The following is a 15,706-nucleotide window of genomic DNA, read 5'->3' as shown; positions in this document are numbered from 1 at the left end:
AGCTTCTTTCAGTAAATGTGAAAGCACTTAGCATGATCAACAATGGTTTAAGAAAACAATTGTTTTGCCTGCTATTTGGGAACCTGTGAAATGCACATATTGAAAATGATATATTTCCCTGTTACAATACTGCTTAACATTATTTTATGAATAGTCACAGTATTCAAGTGTCCTATGACTCATTTTGAAGTCTCCTCAAAAATTGCTTTTAAATTAAACTACTTCTTTAAAAGATCTGCTAAAATCGCTCAGTGAACAAACTCTCGTTTGTATCTTTATTTTTTTTAAAGATTGCACAATCTGGAACCAAGACCAAAATACTGTATCCACTGTACATCATTCATTATAAAACAACATACACCACATTTGTATTCTACCAAATAGAATATTTTCTTTAAAATTATATATTGCGTGCTCTTAGATTCATGCTTTAGATATTTTACATTTATCATTATTCTCTTATAAATAATTGCAACTTGAACAATTTGTACACCTGCTACCACTACATGTTCAATGAGGCAAGGCATAGTCTTTCACATGAGAACAGATAAAATGGAAACAAGTGTACGGACGTCACATCTAACGAATTGCGACTACTATTTTGCCTATGCAATGAAATGCTAATGTAAAATACACACAAAACGTCGTTTCAAAAGGCACAATTTCCTGCACAGAAAAATACAATTTCAAAATGCGTGGCAGTTAAAGTCCGCGCCCTCAAGGGCGTTTTGCATTAATGGGATCCTAAACCCCAAGAGCAGACCGCCTGTGCAATTCAGGGTGAGCCTATCCAAGGAGTCCAGAGGCCTCGGGTAAGGGGGTGGGGGGAGGACTGGTCGCCCTCTGGCTGCCCAGGTGGTCGGATTTCTTTAAGCCGCCTCTAAACTTCTGCTTTGAATTTCAGCGCTGGACCTGGGACCTCTCTCTGCTCCAAGTCTGGCGTCCTCCCCCAAATAAAAACGATTTTGTCAACCGAGTCCTCCTTCTCACCAGCAGAAGGTTCCCTTTTCCCAGAACAGACCCCTGCCTCTTCCCTAGAAGACTCGTTACGAGTCGCGCTCGCCGCCGCCCCCGGCCTCGGGGTCGCTCTGGTCATCCGTGAAGCAGACGTCCACGTCACTGTCTTCGCTCTTGGGATCCCCCGGCTCTGGGGGATAGCCGGGCTCGGCACCTGAGCCGTCGCCCGCCTTGGCAAGCAGACTCTGGCCGGGGTGGCGGGACTTGACGTGGCGCTCCAGGTCCCGGCGGCGCACAAGCACCTTGCCACAGAACTCGCAGCGGTAGGGCGTGTTGCCCTCCGCGTGCAGCCGGATGTGCTTGTTAAGATTGCTGGGGTCGCCGAAGGGCCGCAGGCACACTTTGCACTTCAGTGGCTTGTAGCCCGTGTGCGTCCGCATGTGGATCTTGAGCCCGTACTTGCGTGAGTACAGCTTGCCGCAGTACAGGCACAAGTGGCCGGTCTTGGGCTTGCCTGCGCCGCCGCCCCCGCTGCCACCACCCCCAGTGCCGCCCGCCGCCACTACAGCAGGTGGAAGCGTCCCGGAGTCCAGGCGGCCGCGACCTTTCCCGGCAGCCATCTCAGACAGCTGCTGGGTGTGCATGGCGATCTCTCGGTCGATGCTGGCCAGGGAGCCCAGCTCGGCGGGGCTTAGGGCGGCCGCCGGGGGCCCGCTGAAGTAGGAGATAGACTCCGGATACTTCAGCAGCCCGCCAAAGTGCAGTTTGAGCGGGTAATACGCGGCAGTGGCTGGTGAGCCGTAGAGCAGCTCCCCGTTATAGACGGTAAAGGCCGGCATGACGGCTGGCAGGTGGCTGCACTCACCACCCGGAAAGGCCTTGAGCCCGCCCGCGTCGAGGGGCGGTAGAGCGCAGCGCTCAATGGGCAGCCCGGGCGCTGGGGGCAGCTGCGCGTAACGCGCTCCCGGCAGCGCAGCGGCGGCGGGCGGGGCGCGCTCCACGTGCTTGAAGGCGGATGCCTCTTCCGGGGGGACCGGGAGCAAAGGGAAGCCGCGCAGGGCCCCGGAGCAGGACAGGCCAGACGGAGGAGGCGGCGGCGGCGGCGGCGGGTCCCCCACGAGCAAGCACTTGGGATGGTGGTGGTGGTGCGAGTGGTGGTGATGATGGTGGCCCGCGCTGCCCACCGCCGGATTCTCCCCGCTCCCCGGGCGCCCGCCCGCCCGGCCCCCGCCCAGCAACCTGCCTAAGGCTAGGCCAGCCCCCTGCTTGCGGCCGCTCTCCTCCCGGTAGGAGTCGCCATGCGCTGCCACCGCTGCCCTGGCCAAGCCCGCGGGCTTGAAAGCTGAGCGCACGCCGGGGTAGAAGGCCAGGCCACTGCCTCCCGCTGGGGAGCCGCCCACGATGCCGAGAAAGTGGCTATGTCCTCGGGTGGCCCCGCTCATGTCCAGGGCACGATCCAGCTGTTCCTTGCCCTTCTTGGACGGTCCCCACTTGCCTGGGGTCGGTGAGGTGGCCAAGGGCGCGGAGGAGACCTCGCGCTTGATGTTCTCCCGCGCCCCACAGGCCTGAGGGAGTGGTGGGCCCTGTGGGTGGGGCCGCAAAGCGCCTGTCTGGGCAGACGCGGCAAAGTCAGGCGCCGATGGTTTCGGGGAGAGGCCGAGGCCATCCGCCGCCGGGGCAGCGCCTTGGCGAGCCGCGTGCTCTTGGTGCAGGAAGGCGCCGCCCCCACCGCCGCTGAGCACGCAGTGGAAACGCAGGTGTGCCTTAAGGCTGTTGGGGTATCTAAATGTCCTCCAGCAGTACCAGCAAATGTAGCGCTCCTCCCCTGCGCGAGAAAGAGTGGAAAAGCGACCCGGTGAGAGGCAAACAAGAGAGACGGAAAGCGCCAGCGAACCCAAGGCAAAGTCCAGGTTTTGACTAGCGGTTTGGAGAGAGGGCAAATAAGTAAGTTCGGTAGCCTCACTGTATCAAGCTAGAAAAGCCCCAAATGGCCAGCCCTTGTCACTGTCTCCATCCTCTGGGACTGATCAGAGGCCAAGGAGATCGACCTGGCCTTTCCAACGAAGACTTCCTCTGGGACATCGGAGCAAAATCTTCGTTAGAAGGAAGGGCACTGCTCAGGCAGGCTGGCCAGGGAAGAGCAAAGAGCAGCTGTTGCTTTAAATCAAGTGTTGAGGCTGTGCTGTGCCTGGGCCCATCTGTTGGCGTTTGCAGAATAGGTGGCGTATGTCAAGGAGTTTGGATAAACTGAACAAAGGCCAATCTAATGGTCGTGAGTGCCTCATTACCAGGCGAGACAATATCCTGTATGTATGGGCCATATGTAATCATTCCTTTTCATCGAACAATGTCTTTTGTGTCCATTACCCACCCTTTCCACCCCCTCCCAGCCTTAAACACTTTGCCTGAGGTTTTCCTGGAGCGTGACCAACTAAAGGACCACATAGGGACTATAATTTGCTATTCTTCAAAATTATTTGTATCTTTATTTCCTCTTTAACCCCATTTAATTTGATGGGAGAAAAGAAAAATATCCTATGTCCTGATGATGATATTCTGAGAAGGATGATGTTGCATTGTCTTGTCAGTTTCACTTGGTAAAATTAACTAACTCCTAGATAGCTGTACAGACCTGAGCTTAGTAAAGCCCTTGGAGAAGATACATGTATTAGTTTGTTTTATTACATGACTATATATAAGTGATACAGGTACTCAGCTTTTAATAGGTGCAGAATTCTCTACCATGCACAATATACATGTTTGATGTCAAATCTTTTTTTGTGTTTAATATTACTAGCATTACTTGTTCTTAATTTTGCCAGTCTGTGAACACAATCAAAAGAGACATGTATGAGACAGATTCCAATCACATGCTAGAAGTTAATCTCCACTCAGAAGGGTCAGGTTATTTCTGTAGAGAGAAGGGTGATCTTGCAATTGGGTTTCTTTTAAAATGTGGTTGGCTGATAACACTGAAGGAAGGATGTCTGATAACACTAAAGATAAAGAAGTTAGTTGATCCACAAGGAAGTATTCAAAGTATGTCAGTCTCATAAAATTTAATGGCAAAGTTAAATTCTCCCTCCTTATGTATAAGCAACTCAAACTTCTAAAACATTACTACAGAAATAACAATGGGAAAACATTTCAGATCTTCTTCCCTTCATGTATATTAACTTCTGGCTTTGCATAAAGCAAGTAGTCCCCCCCACTCCACCCATAGCAATGATGAAAACTCAAGTGAGAAGCAGTTTATTCCAATTGAAGCTAAAGGAGAGCAGAAATAAAAAGGGGGAGAGGAGGATTTGCCTATGAGACGCTATCCTAATTGTTCATGGAAGACTTGGATAAAATTATTTCAATATTCCTGCTACCTTGTATTGAATATTCATGTAAAATAAATCTTAAGAGTTAAAGAATAGACCTTTTGTGTTCTCTTGGGGGAGTATGTTGATTTAATATCTTAAATAATCTCTCTTCTTCTAAATTTAGAACCTCCCTCTGTCTTCACCCCTGAGTAAAGAGGGAGTTTTTAGGAACCTGCCCCAGACTCAGCTCAATGCAAGGCCAAGTAAGCTTTGTTCTTAAAACAAAGGGGCAGTATTTTCCTTAAACTTACTATGAATTGAAACCAAGTGAAATTAGCCAGTATTGGAAGAATGGCAGCTATCCCTACTTATTTCTTCCTCTTTCCAAGATTTAAGCAAAATGTTTTCTGATTCAATATGTACCTTTTCCAGTTTATCCTGACCAACTGACATGTTCTCCAGACTCTTGAGATCCAAATCATGCCAAGAGTATCAAACATACTTCATAAGTGACCTTGCCTCCTTTCCTTCATGTAGCCCAAAGGTGCTTAGGATTTCAAATAACAATCTCCAAGCTGGAGCAGTCAGGGTTCAAAATAGACTTTGCTTTCCCCAAAAGGAAAATGGTGTTTATTTTTACTTCTGTTACCATATGATGTTTATAGGCTCAAATGGCTAAAAGGAAAACATAAGGGCCACTACTCAAACAAGTTGCTCTTGTATTATTTGGAAATGCCTAACTAAGGAAGGGTGTTCTGTGTAGAAATGGCTAGCCCCTAATGGCCAGTGGCCCTCCAAATTGTTCCATTCTGGCAGATTTGAGAGTTCTCCACTATGGAGCTTTTATCATGCTTCTCTCTTAATGGAAGAAATTGACAAGAGAATTTAATATAATGCGATGCAAGGAACAAACTATTTTAGGATAATTTTAATGAATACTGTACATACAAATCTACACACAAAATAAAATAAATTTACAGAGAACAGTGATACTTGAAGTGAATCATTGTTCTGAATAAACTTCATCCTGTCTTACTCATGAATTGTTTCCTAATTCCCATATTTGTATTAATTTCTCTAAACCTATTTGTAAAGGTATGAGATTGAGCAGGCAATTCAGGAAGAGAGCATGTTAAAATATTTCACAGCCTTCATTTTGTCGACTTTAAATAATAAATGTGTCTTTAGGAGAAATTAGGCAAATAATTGGCAAGGAAAAGAGCCATGGAAGGGAAGCCATGAAAAGGGACTCTCAAGACCTTAACCCTAACTATTCTAGCACCTCCCAGACTTCTTTCCACAGGAAGTGTCCTTCAGTGTTCTAGGGAAGGTTTTAAAATGTTTTTCTCTTTAATTACTGCACCTTCATTTGCATAAATCCGCTTTTGGCTTTGGAAGGGATCAAATAAATCTGAGAAGAAACTGGGATACATCCCAGATTCGATTTAAGTAGGGAGGGGGAAATGAATAAATACTATTTAAATGGAAGGGCCTCAGGACCTGCCAACTCACCAGCTGTAAGTACCGTAATGCTTCTAAAATGCTGTAGAAATACATTGCTCTCCTCAAAAACCAGTGGGGAGAAAAAGCCCTTCTACCTGGTTAAAGCATTCCAGGTTTGAGTTATACTCTTCTGGAACTTATGACATAATTACTGTAACAACGATTTAAAGCCCGTTTACTGATTCTCAATTGTGTAAATAATTGTCTCTTTGAGTATGCAGTAAGAAAGGATGACCCCATGAAGTTCATAAAGACTGGTTCATAAGTTATGAGCCAGATTATTACTATCCCTGTTGTTACCATTTACTGTTGATTTTAAGGAGGTAGTGGTAATGTCTCCCCTCTGCCTACATAGGGAGCATGAATTCAAGTTTACATAGCTCGAGCCAAAGGCCCTCCAAATCTGGGGACTCGCCTCAAGACCGAAGGACAGCTGGACATGCCCACCCATGCTGGCGTAGGAGCCCTTTCAGGCGGTACCTTTCTCATCGTGGGTTGGAGTCGCTGTTGTGGGGATGTCGAACCACTGAGCCAAGGAGTTAGAATACCACACGGTCAGCTCCTCCCCAGGCTGGACGTCTCGCAACGCTCGGTAGAAGATCTGGTACGCAAGGAATAGGATAGCTCTGTCATTTCCCAGGTAATACGTCAAGAAGCAACTGACAAGAAAGGTTCAAATCCCGGCTCTGACGCTGTGTGACCCTGGAAAAGCTACTGGATCTTTCTGAACCTCACTGCCTTCATCCTTCAAACGGGAAACAATAGAATCCGTCGTATAGGGTTGCTGGGACGTTTAAATGAAACCTGAAGCTAAAGCGCTTTGCTCTTAATATTGTTGGCCCCACAGGGACGGTTAGTGGAGATGGCAGTGGGAGTAGGGGCGTGGGAGGTGGGGGTGTGGGAGGAGAAGCCCGCAGTACCTGTCCTCCGGGTAAGTCTGCAATAGCTTCCAGAGTCTGTTCCTGGGGGTTCCTGGCTGCCCGGATTAACCCTATCCACTCCAGAGGGGAGCCCCCCGACTCGTCCACCAGCTCCCCTCTCACCATGCGCACCTGCAACACAAGTAGTGGTCGTTCTCCCCCGCACCATGGCCAAGACCACAACCCAGAGAGAAAGTTATCCTCCACTCCACCCGACTCAGGAAAATGGTTGTTTTCGCTTTGGTCAGACTGCTATGGCTGCTGGCAGGAGGATAATTCCTTAGGACCGTTGCTTGGGGGGAGGGAAAAAGAGGAGAGACTGGCTACTATAACAGTACCCCCCTCCCCGCGCCCCATGTTGGCAACGTGTGGGGTGAGCATATTCTCCCTGCGTGCCTGGACGCATCTTACACCAAGAAGTCCCCCACCCCTACCCCAGCTCTCCCACTTGCGGTTCTAAGAGGAGTCCTAACACCAGGGTAGAGACGTTTCCGAGTCAGTCCCAGGGCCCAAAGTGCCCACCCCCAATTTTTCAAGCCTCCCTGTTCATGCTGCACCGCACTTAGGTGCGGCGAGACTGGTATCGAAAGTCTCCGAACAAAGCGCACGCAGGAAAAAAGCTTGCCCGCAGATGGCCGGCCATTTAAAAGCAATTAAAGCTCGTTTAAAGAGGAAGGCGTGGTGCGCAGCAAACCTGGCTTTAGATGTGGTGGGGAAAAGGGTTGATTTCAAGGGGAACAAGATGCGGATCCCGCTGGCTAGGCACGGAACCTATTTCTTAGAAGAAAGCTCTAGGCACCGGCAAGCTAAAGCGAAGGTCCTCCCTTCTCCACCAGACCCTTGACTTCATTTTCTGGTCGCTGTTGCCAACTTTTGGCTGCTGGGATGCCCTCAAAGCGGGCGGGAGCCTTTAAATCTCCTCTCTGGTCATGAGTCACGACCCTGTTTGGGGTTAGGGAGTCAGAGCTGGTGGGTTGGCCCTGGTGCCTTCCGGTTGGGGCCCTGGACTCTCGAAGCCCGGCTACAAGCGCTCTGACCCGTTGCCGCAGGCGGTGGACACCCTTCGCCCTCGGAGCCCGTATCAGAGCCACCACCTTGCTGACCCTCTCTCTATTTACCCCAAACCCACAGACAGACATTGGCGGAAGAAAAAAAGAATCGGGGGAGGTTCTAGAAACTGAGAGCATCCCAAGGATTATTTTTTCGGAGGAAATGGAATTAAATTATTTTAAGGCAAATTTAAGCTGCAAATTAACATATTGAAGGGAAAAGGGGAAGAAAAGTCTTCGACGCCCTGCGCCCCCAGCGAGAGGGTGCGTTTGCAGAGAGAGCCGGGGACCCCGGGTGAGGGTGGGGGGAGGCTCCAGCGCCTTGAGGAAGAGACCTCAGAACGCGGGGGAAACAGCGAGTTCGGAATGGTCCCAGCACGTAGAGAATCCAGTGCACCCCACCTGGTGACTGTCCCCTCTCAGCCACGTCCTACCCCCTCAGCCGAGTCCTTGTCCGGCTCTCAGTTAATTAGACTTGCTAGGAATAATCGGAGTCCTCTTCTACCCGGCAGTATTAGCAAGTAACGACCCAATCACTCCTTTCCTGCACTTTCCCTCTCTACCCCTTTCCCCGGTCAGGGGAAAGGGAGGCAACCGACAGGGGGCGGAGGTCGGAATAGCCAATACCTTTTTCTTGGGCCCGGGCTCCCTGCGGTCTGACAGGTACTTGCCCAGCCTGAAGGTGCCAGGCACCGGCCCGAGGCGCAAGCCAGCCGGGATGCAGCAGTCCGCACTCACGCTGGTGGCCGGAGCGCGGGCTGTTCCGTGCATTGTTGCTGCGGCCGCCAGGCAGGCGCTCGGATGCTCGGGGTCCTCCACAGGGCGCAAGTGACAGAGCCCGCGCCTCGCGCGAGCCAGGGAGCCGCGCCCCGACGTGCGTCTTCCGCCCGCGGAGTGACGCGGGCGGGCATGCACTGCGCCTTTTCAATCGGGGCGGGCGCCTCTTGGCACCGCGAGCGCAAGGACGCGGAGTTTGGTGAGAGAGTTGCGCTGTGAAGCAGCTGCAGAGTCCCACCCGAGAGGGTCACATGGAGTGGTTCCCTCAGCCCCCTGCATAATCGAGGCCTCTGAATGGCTAGCACACAATGGTCCAGGCGACCTTCCCATTCCTAAAAATCCAATTTGTCAAGGGCGAAGAAAAGGCGCTGGTGAATCAAAGGTCCGGCGGGACCATTAATCCTCAGCATGGGGTATTGTCCCTGAGACAGTTACGATATTTTAAGTGACAAATCTACTGTATAATTTATCCATAAATTTTACTTCCTTTTATTGTTCGCGGACAAACCAGTTTTGGGAAATAAGTGACTACTTTAAGTCTACTTGGCTGATTCCTTTGAGCCTTGGTCTACTTCAAAGATTTTTAATTCTCTCCCCTTGGCTTTATTGTAAAGGAGATTAAACAAAGAGATGGGGACTGTTTGGAGGACTTGTTAACTTCTATTGATTTCTGGCGTGTGCCATACAGAAATTAGGCAGGTACTTGATGGGAAAACACCAGAAAATACCTACACTTTTTAAATAACGACCATATTACCATTTCAGGGGATTGGGTTCAGGCCAGTCGGCTATTTAGAACCGCTCTGATGGTTACCTCTGTCCCATTTTGCCTCGAAATATGAAGCCTCCAGACCAATTTGAGAAGGTGAAGTCAATTGTGCATCACTTTTCTGGGGCTCACCCCGGGCTCTCACTTTCTCTGGAGAGTGGGAAACGGCTGTAGAGCCAAAGGCTTCGCAGGGGATCCCGCATCCAGGATCACGCCTAGTGGTTGAAGAGCGAGAAGTTCTGAGGGCAAGTTATTAATCACGTCCCCTCCACATGCCAACCCACCAACTCAAGCCCTGATTTGCTTTTAAGTTTAAAACGGGGAGGAGGACCTTGGACTAACTTCCCCAGAACCAACAAACTGGACTTTTCTATTAAAAAAAAGAAAAAGAAAAAAACAGAACAGAACCGCCACAATCTGTCAAAGGTTGCCAAGAAGAAGGTCAAGGTGGGCATTTGAGATAACCCTTGCTTGTACCTACTTCGTGAACTAATAGGACAGGTACTTTGGAATTAAACCAGAATGCTCCCCGTTTTCTTTTAGGGGAGCCTCCTATTCGTGTAAGGACATTTATTTTCATAAAATAGTAGTGGAGTAATCAAGTTCATCAGATACTTGTAACAGTTCCGCCGTCACCTGCAGCGCCCTGCTAAGTCAACACCCCAAATCCTATGCAGCCATTATATGAGCCCCACGCAGTTCTTCCCCGAGAGGCCTGAGTGGTGTTTGTTTCCAGCCTGGTGTCAGAGGCCCAATCGCTGCACAAAAGGGCAGAGGATCCTGAGCAGCGCCCATGCTGGCTTCTCCACCTGACTTTGCCCCAGGAAGGTGCGGTTCTCCAGCTGCAAGCCAGAGCGATTCTAGTTAACAAGGGCAGCAGGATGCAGGGTGGCAACACTCAACTCCCTAATTCCGCTGTTTGTCTGACAAGAGCACCCTCAAAGAAGCTTCATGTGGTGCCCCTCACTTGAAACCTGTTTGCCACACTGGACAAGGCCAGAAGACTCATGGTCTTTCAGTCTGTGCTCTGCCACTCAAGACTCAGGGAAGCTTAAATGATTTCCCTGGAAGCCTCAGTCTCCTAGTCTGTAAAATGGGAATGATAGTTGCAAACAGACTCTGGGCTCCCTCTCCACCGTTCACCAGGGTTTGTTGTGAAGGTCAGTAGCAACCTGAAGAATGAATGCATTCTGGAAGCTCCAAAACTCATCGTTTGTATAATGGGAGAATCCAGACCAGGTCAAGTGTCTCAAGTCTAAGCATCTCAAGTTAGACCATGTGGGGGCACACGGATGGCCAGCCTCAGTGCCAACTCCAGGGCCTGTGTAAACACGGCTGGCAGGGCAGAGAAGAGCCACTTTGCGACCACACAGCTGTGGCCCCTCTGACTGTGCAGCTACGCAATGTCTGGGCCACTTTCCGAGGGAACTGCCACTGATTTTTCCTCTTAACCCTCCAATTGCCCCTCTGTGGGCTGCGAAGTTTGCTCTCCACAGAGAGAAGGGAGCCTTTGATCCCTCGGCCCATGAATGGCAAAAGCCCAGGGAGGGAAGGAGGAGAGGAAGCCGCTCCGAAGAGTCGAGGGCAATAAATTTAAGCCATGAACATGTCCCTCTAACCTCTGGCCTGGCGACTCCGGAATGACACCCAGTTTAAATTACCAGCACTGTGAGCGGGAAGGGGCGATCGCGGGGCCTGGGTTCGGGGCGCCTCCCTGGCCCTCCTTAATGAGTGAAAAAGCGTGAACGACACGCGAACAATTTTATCAATAGGACCATGTAAAGGCCGACTGTGAGGAAAGTTATTTATTAATATAGCCAATTGTGGCTGGTTCCCAGCCCCACGAGAAGAAAGAGACTGCGCCAGAGGCATTCACACCAGCTCGCCGAGTTTTATTCTGTCCTGTGGCTCAGAGTTGAAGTTCCCCAAGTGAAATAAATTGTCCACAAAGGAGGAAAGGAACACATTTTCTTTTATTTTTCCTCCCCTAAAAAGCAAGGGTGAAACCAATCTAATGTGCCCAGTGGAGCAAGATGGGCCGTGAAAGGCTGGGTGTTAAAAGTAAAAGCGGGCTGTGCAGCAAATGGGATGGAAAATTAAATGAAATTAAATAGCTTGAACGGCCGTATTGTCCCTTATTAAAAAGACACATTAATTACATGGTCTCAGCCTTATTCAAAGACAATGTTGAGACTCAATCAAAACATTCCACTCGGCTTTTTTTTATCGACTTAAAATGGGCGTCCAGAGGCCCCGTTAAAGCGAAATCCCTCCTACACCGAGGTGCGGGGACAGGCGGTTTGGGGGCGGTCCCGCTGCCTGCCCACCACGGAACCGCGCGGGCCCGGCTCCCGCCCCGGTAACAGGTTGCGCAGTGAGGTCTGGGTGTTCGAGAGCAGCGGCGGGCCGGAGCGGCGGGCTCAGTCCCACCAGCACGCTGCCTTCAGACTCGGCTGCGCCGGGAGAGGGCGGCCCCCAGCCCCGTGCGTTGTCGCGGCCCAGCGCCCAGCTGGAAATGCTACGGGCGCCTAGCACGTGTGACCTGACTGGGCTCCGCCCAGAGGAAGAGAGACCCCAGAGGACTCGGGGCCGAGATGAGTGGCTCCTTTCAGAACATGTTTCTCTGGGGCTGCCCGATTCCGCCGCGCAAAGGCCTTGGGCTTTGGTCCCCAGGGGGACTGACTTAGCTGCCCCGTGGGGCCCTCAGTCTGGGGGACCCCGGGGTCGGGGAGTCACCCAACACCCCTCCCTCCCCAGTTGGCCTGGAATCCCGAACCTGGGGATGGAGCGAGCAGCGCGGGGTCAGAGACTGGAGGCGAGGCTGAGGGGAGGCAGAGGCCTGCAGATCCCGCGTCCAGTAGCCGACTTTCGGCCTGAGGTGGCCTGGGCCGCACCCCTCGAGGGTGTCCGCGCCGGCCGGGCCCGCGGGTCAGCGCGGACCAGCTGCGCGGCCCCCGAGGCGCGGGTGGGACATTAAGGCCGCGTCTGAATAGGGCGGCGGCGACGGGCTCTGGGAACGCCACCAGATGACACGCCGGCGACGGGGCCATTTTCCCCTTAATTGCGTGGCCGGTGGAGGCGCGGCGGCCGGGAGGCTCCAAACTCGCAGCCAGGACGCAGCCAGGACGCCGCTGGTGGGTTTTGTGGTGCCTTTTTTGTTGTTTTTTAAGTCCTCCATTGGAAACGGCTCAATAAAAGTATTCAGAATCCCTCTCAAGTTGCCTTTTAACCGGAGTTCCCCAACTTATTTCTTGGTTCTTTCGGTTGACATGGTGCAAAGAAAAGTCAGGCGAGCGTGTTGCTGAATTGCAATGTCTCGGGGCACCTCCACATTCAGCGCTTCTCTGCCGGCCGCTGCCGAATGAGCCCGCACTCAATTCGATTTTCCTTGCTGTTGGACACATTTAGGAGCGCCTCTATTTGTGAAGTTCATTTCTAGGCAAATGTATTCAAGAGCTGATGGGAATGAATAGGACCGTGTGTCAGCCGCCCCTAATTGGGATTAAAGCACTTAGGAGCATATGCAGAGAGTGACAGAAATTCTCAGGTTGCTTTGTGTTTAGACTTCCACCCGCTCGGACACTCCTCCTCCAAGGGAGATTTATAAAGATTGCAGGGAGAAACTGAGGAAAGAAAAGCGAAACGGAAAACAACCGGGCTAATGGCTCACGATGGGCCTGTGGTTTAGCAAGTGGTGGTGACAGCTTCTGAGAAAAGATGCTGGGGAATAATTGAGTGCGGCCGGGGGAGCAGGTCTGAACTCTTTAATCAGAAAGGCGGAGAGTTAAAAAGCGAAATAAAGATGTTCTTGAGATTCCCAGACTTTTTTTTTTTTCTCCCTTTTCTTTTTTTTTTTTTCTTTTTCCTTGAAGAATTTGGCTTTATTTCTTTTTATATCTGTCTCCCCAACCCCACCCCAAAAACATACCCTCTCTTGGAGCAATAATAAGAACAATTTGGTACTTGAATGGGGGGAGTCACAAAAGAAATAAAAATATCTTTTTTGTATGTTAAAGATTTCACACTCAAATAAATCAGTGAAAATATGTCCTGATGTGTGAATGTGTGTAAAATATACACATACTATGTTGAAACACAAGGCTAGCAATAACTATTCATTATACATTCAGATCATATATGTAAATGTATAGTCCGCTGGTAAATCTCTACCTAGAAGTGGCTGGTGGGTTTCTGGGCTGAAGGTGACAAGGCCTTTTAAAAGCTGAAAATTAACATGGACCTGAGGCTGGGACAGTTGTCTAAGCAAAGAGCAGTGACAGCCTCTTGTAACCCCTGAGGAGAAGAGAAGCCAGAAAAGACAAATGCATATTGAACAAAAGAATGGAGGGGAGAGCAGATACTTCTGAAATTATCTGGACTTCCTTGTGTGTTTCTTAGTTTGCTTAAATCCACATGGAAACAGGTTCCCTTGAGGGGTAAGAGACTCTGGGTGTCTGAGCTTGGGCTAGGAGGGAGACTTCTCACTATATCCCTTTTGGTATCATTTTGGATTTGGTACATAAGAATATATTTCCAAATAAAAGTAATTCTTGAGATTTAAAAATGTTTTTAAATCCTCACAAGGATAAGGGGGAAACGAGGGAGAAAATAAAAGGATGGTGATGTAGGAATCTGAAGAAGGGGTAATAGCCAGTAAGTTTTATAATGAATTCTTACTCAAAGTTAGGCCCCCAAACTCACTCTAGGGACTGGTTGACCACACAGAATCCAGGATTCCCCACATCCACCCCTAACCCTGGCTTAGCCATGATGGGAAGCTGTGTTTTTCTACTACAAAGGGGATTCTGAACAGAAAGGATGACCATGGGACAGGGGGAGAAGCCCCCACACTGGTGAGCCATGGGTGGAACATTTTCCCTTTCGGTTCCTCGACAGACCCCAAAACCTCCTTTCTTTCCAAAGCTGGTTCACCTCATGAGAAAAGAAACTGTGAATCTGTGTTCAGGAGGTACAGGATTTTCCTTTAACCCAAAATCCAGTTTTAAACTCTTTGGAAAGTGGTGCATAATGGGAAGAAGCTCCCTTGAACATACCTTTATAGCCCCTGAGACAACCTGTGAGTGAAGGAAGTTCAAGTGATCATTATGATAGCAATAGGACCAAAACAATACAAATTTCCAGCTTATGTCAAAACTAAGAACCAAATTTAGGTTCATAACTGGCATCTCCACATAACAATTAGTACGTTCACTGATAGGATCTTGTGTACTTCCCTAGTGTCACGGCTAATTATGTGTTTGATACAATGCTATTACCCATGTTATTCATGCTCATGTTATTCATACACATGAGCAAACGATGATATATTTTAGTTTCTTGAAAGCGTGTTTGAATTTTAATTATCCTTCATTTTACTCTAGGGATTCACATTCAGAGAACCATTCAAGTACATGCATAATCACAACCTAAAACTTAGGTAAGGTTACAAAAGATGAATTTTATGTATGTATACATATTTTTTCTTTTAAAAACAGTTTTATTGACATTTAATTCACATGTCATACAATTCATGCATTTAAAGTGTATAATTCAATTTTTTTTAGTATATTCACAGAGTTACACAACCATCAACACAATCCAATTTTAGAACATTTTCATCCCCTTCCCTCAAAGAAAGTCCATACACAGTAGCTATCACTCCCAATTTATCCTCAACCTTCTCAGTTCTCGGCAACTGCCAGTGCATTTGCTATCTCCGAAGATTTGCTTATTCTGGAAATTTCATATAAATGGAATCACACAATATATGGTCTTTTGTGATGGGATTATTTCACTTAGCATAATGTTTTCAGGGTTCATCCATGTTGTAGCATGTATCAAATTTCATTCCTTTTTATGGATGACTAACATTCCATCGTAGAAATATATCACATTTTATTTATCTATCCATTCATCAGTTAATAGGCCTTTGAGTTCTTTTCACTTCTTTGCTATTATGAATAATGCTATTTTGAATGTTTGTATACATGTTTTTGTGTATACATATTTTCCTTTCTTTTGGCTATATACCTAGGAGTGGAATTGCTGGACCAAATGATAATTCTATGTTTAATTTTTTTAAGAACTGTCAAACTGTCTTCAAAAGGAGTTGCATAATCCTTCACTCCCACCAACAGTGTATGAGGGTTCTAATTTCTCCACATTCTCACCAACACTTTTTGTTATCTGTCTTTTTAATTACAGCCACCCTAGTAGGGATGAAGTGGAATCTCATTGTAGTTTTGATTTGCATTTTCCTAATGACTAGATGACTAATGCTCAGGCATCCTTTCATGTGCTTCTTCCCATTTCTGTATCTTCGTTGGAGAAATGTCTATTCAAATCTGTTGCCCATATTTTAACTGGATTATTTGTCTTTTAATTATTGAGCACATGTACATCTTTTCATAACTTTTTAAATGC

The 15,706-nt window shown here is 48.7% G+C and overlaps 1 protein-coding gene across 1 annotated transcript; it reads right to left on the bottom strand.

The window, feature by feature from the left end:
- Window positions 1-247: 247 nt before the first annotated feature.
- PRDM13 (PR domain containing 13) lies at window positions 248-8,769 on the bottom strand. The gene is made up of 4 exons (XM_012661894.1): window positions 8,365-8,769; window positions 6,689-6,820; window positions 6,249-6,369; window positions 248-2,782 (listed from the first exon to the last, which is right to left on the bottom strand). Exons 1-4 carry the CDS (start codon window positions 8,506-8,508, stop codon window positions 1,047-1,049), a joined length of 2,133 nt encoding a protein of 710 aa, XP_012517348.1. The 5' UTR covers window positions 8,509-8,769; the 3' UTR covers window positions 248-1,046.
- Between the last annotated feature and the right edge of the window lie 6,937 nt (window positions 8,770-15,706).

Source organism: Propithecus coquereli, unplaced genomic scaffold (genome assembly GCF_000956105.1).
Source record: "Propithecus coquereli isolate 6110/MARCELLA unplaced genomic scaffold, Pcoq_1.0 Scaffold74, whole genome shotgun sequence".
Classification (NCBI taxonomy): Eukaryota; Metazoa; Chordata; class Mammalia; order Primates; family Indriidae; genus Propithecus; species Propithecus coquereli.
The sequence above is the reverse complement of the archived record's forward strand: the minus strand, read 5'-3'. Positions and strand labels throughout refer to the sequence as shown.

What these genes read in the sequence shown, in the direction of transcription:
- PRDM13 (XM_012661894.1), bottom strand. Translation starts at nt 8,508, where the DNA reads ATGCACGGAACAGCCCGCGCTCCGGCCACCAGCGTGAGTGCGGACTGC. An exon ending in AGCCCGGGCCCAAGAAAAAG is followed by an intron (nt 6,821 to 8,364) that starts GTATTGGCTATT and finishes CTTGTGTTGCAG; the next exon opens with GTGCGCATGGTGAGAGGGGA. An exon ending in CAGACTTACCCGGAGGACAG is followed by an intron (nt 6,370 to 6,688) that starts GTACTGCGGGCT and finishes CTTGCGTACCAG; the next exon opens with ATCTTCTACCGAGCGTTGCG.